The following is a 2,425-nucleotide window of genomic DNA, read 5'->3' as shown; positions in this document are numbered from 1 at the left end:
CGGCCGACTTCCCTGCCACTTGTCTGACGCTACATGTGTGTGTGGATGTGGATGTGGGTGTGTGCAAAAACACCCCCGCGCATGCGCCCTCCCTCTCATCCAAAGGAGGAGGCGTCCCTGGCGTGTCCCACGTTCTGGTGCGGGGGGGTTCGTACGTTCGACTGCCATCGCCTCACGTGGAGATTGCGCGAAGCGCGAATGCGTTGGCATCCGAGCGGGACTTTGCGCCCGATCGGCCGCCCGACAATTAGCCACAGCCGCCGCCGAAGCCCCGGGGGACGGCCTGTGAACTGTTGCTGCGCGTGATTACCCGGCGGGTGGACCAGATTCTGGTGTCTGAGACCCGGTAGCCCGGCGGCCCGTCCCGGAGGCTACCTCCCTCCCCCCGGGCCGGCGGCCTCTCGCCGAAGGGGGACACGCCAGGCGTGCCCTAGCGCGACGCCGCGCGCACACATCCACACAGACACGGAAAACAGACAGACACACGCACAGGCCCCGCCACTGGCCCAGCCACAAGTGTATATGTCTATTGAGGGGGGGGGAGGAGGAAGAGAGGGGGGGGGAGAGCAAGGGGCACTTACGCGCGCGCGAGGGGCATACGCCACCGCGCCAAAATGCAAAGGACGGGGGGCGGATATTGTGAAGGGGATGAGGAGCAGAGAGGGAGAGGGGGAGGGGGGGGAAGAGGGACGGGGAGAAGCAGGCGGGAAGGCAGAAGCTGGGGAGGGAGACAAGAAAAAGGGAGGCCGACCGCGTGCGCGCGGCCCCCTTTCATCCGGGATTTGCCTGGCCGGCTCTCGCTCAAGGGTTGAGGAGGCGCTTGCACCACTCGTAGACGAGGAAGTTAACACCCATCAGGGGGACCACCTTCAGGTAGTTGGGCAACATGCCCTTAAAGAGGCCGCGTATCCCCTCCACACGGGCGATGGTCCGGAAGGCGTCAAGGGTGCTGGAGTAGCGGTACCGGCAGTCGGGCATGCCCATCATCTGCATACGCCGACGAACCAGATCCAGGGGGTAGGTGACTGCGTGGGTGTGATGCGGGAGGGGAAGGGGGAGGCCAGCGTAAGGGACCAGGGGGAAACATATGCATGCGATGCGTGTGTGTAGGGGGGAGGGGGGGGGGGAGCACGGCGGGCAAAGGGAAACGCACAGGTCTGCGCGGTGGCACCGGCCACGGCACCGGAGAAGAACTTCTGCAGGCCGGTGGGCTGGATGCTCTTCGGGTCGCGGTGGTGGTTCTCATCCTTGAGAGCCTCCTGCTCGGCGAAGAAGCGCCGCAGGGTCTCGTAGGTGGTGAAGTTGATCGCCACATAAGGGGCCACACCGAGCAGGGTGGGCGACAGGCCGCGGTAAAGGCCGCGCACGCCGCCCTCATGCTTGTACACCTCGGCGATGGCATGCCACATGGAGCGATAGCGGCCTGAGAGAGAGAGAGAGAGGGGGGGGGGAGGGGGAGCCGGACCGGCAGACGGGAGAGCGGGGCACAAGCCGGCGGGGCGGGGACGCCTGGGTCAGGAGGGGGGAGGGGGGGCGCTGCGAGGTGGAGGGAGCCGGAGTGACGAACCGTCGGTCTGGACGGACAGCCGGGTCCGAATGATGTCCAGTGGGTAGGTCATGGTGGAGGAGGTGATACCGGCACAGGCACCGGCAATCAGGCTGGGGACCGGGGCGAGGTACTCGGTCCCGGTGATGGAGAGGGCAATCTACAGGCCGGCAGGTGAGTAGGGGGCGAGGTGTGTGCATGTGTGCGCAGGCGCATGGGGAGGGGGAGAGAGAGAGATAGACGGAGAGGCAGGACAGCCGCGCATGCGAGCAGAGAGGGCAGGGGGGAGGGGGGGGGGGGCGGGTGCGGGTGCGGGTGCGGCGGGGAATTCGGCGCACCTTCTTGTACTGAGAAAAGGAGGCGAACTGAATGGCCGAGTAGGGGGCGATCCGAATGACGTTGGTGCCGTTGCCCTTGAAGAAGCCGCGCCAGCCCTCCTCGGTGGCGATCTTACGCAGGGTGGGCACGATGCCGCGGTAGGCGTCGGCCGCACCATCCTGGACCTGTGCACGATCCAGGAAAGGTGTGTACATGTGCATGTGAGGAGGGAGGGGGGGGGGGGGAGGGGCGACAGTAGGGCGGGTGGGTCAGCACTCGCGGGCACGGGCACGAGGCGGAGCCGGGGCAGGGGGGCGGCAAATGGCGGGCAGAGGGCGCACCTGGAAGAGGATCTTCATGCGCTCAAGCGGGGAGACCACCGTACGGGACACGGCGCCGGCGACACCACCGGCCAGAAGGTCCTTGAAGACAATGAAGAAGTTGCTGCCGGCAGGGCCCGGGACGGCGGCGGCGGCGACGACGACGGGCTTCGGCGGGGCGGCCTGGGGGGCGGCCTCCTGGCCGGCGACGGAGGGAGCAGTCGCCTGGGACATGGCGGGG

At 67.5% G+C, this 2,425-nt stretch overlaps 1 protein-coding gene across 1 annotated transcript; it reads right to left on the bottom strand.

Annotated features, from left to right (window-relative positions):
• Positions 1 to 511: 511 nt before the first annotated feature.
• On the bottom strand, positions 512 to 2,425 carry H696_01987 (hypothetical protein). Its single transcript, XM_009495887.1, has 5 exons — positions 2,206 to 2,425; positions 1,885 to 2,049; positions 1,568 to 1,706; positions 1,154 to 1,423; positions 512 to 1,025 (listed from the first exon to the last, which is right to left on the bottom strand). Exons 1-5 carry the CDS (start codon positions 2,416 to 2,418, stop codon positions 802 to 804), a joined length of 1,011 nt encoding a protein of 336 aa, XP_009494162.1. The 5' UTR covers positions 2,419 to 2,425; the 3' UTR covers positions 512 to 801.

The sequence above is a fragment of the Fonticula alba genome (assembly GCF_000388065.1).
Source record: "Fonticula alba strain ATCC 38817 unplaced genomic scaffold supercont2.3, whole genome shotgun sequence".
In the NCBI taxonomy this organism is placed as follows: Eukaryota; order Rotosphaerida; family Fonticulaceae; genus Fonticula; species Fonticula alba.
This window is presented reverse-complemented; position numbering and strand designations above follow the sequence as displayed.

Bases quoted from the DNA above. Each gene is read 5' to 3' on its own strand.
- H696_01987 (XM_009495887.1), bottom strand. From the start codon at position 2,418: ATGTCCCAGGCGACTGCTCCCTCCGTCGCCGGCCAGGAGGCCGCCCCC. The intron at 2,050-2,205 runs GTGCGCCCTCTG...GATCGTGCACAG, and splicing joins GCATGAAGATCCTCTTCCAG to GTCCAGGATGGTGCGGCCGA. The intron at 1,026-1,153 runs GTGCGTTTCCCT...ACACCCACGCAG, and splicing joins CGGTGCCACCGCGCAGACCT to TCACCTACCCCCTGGATCTG.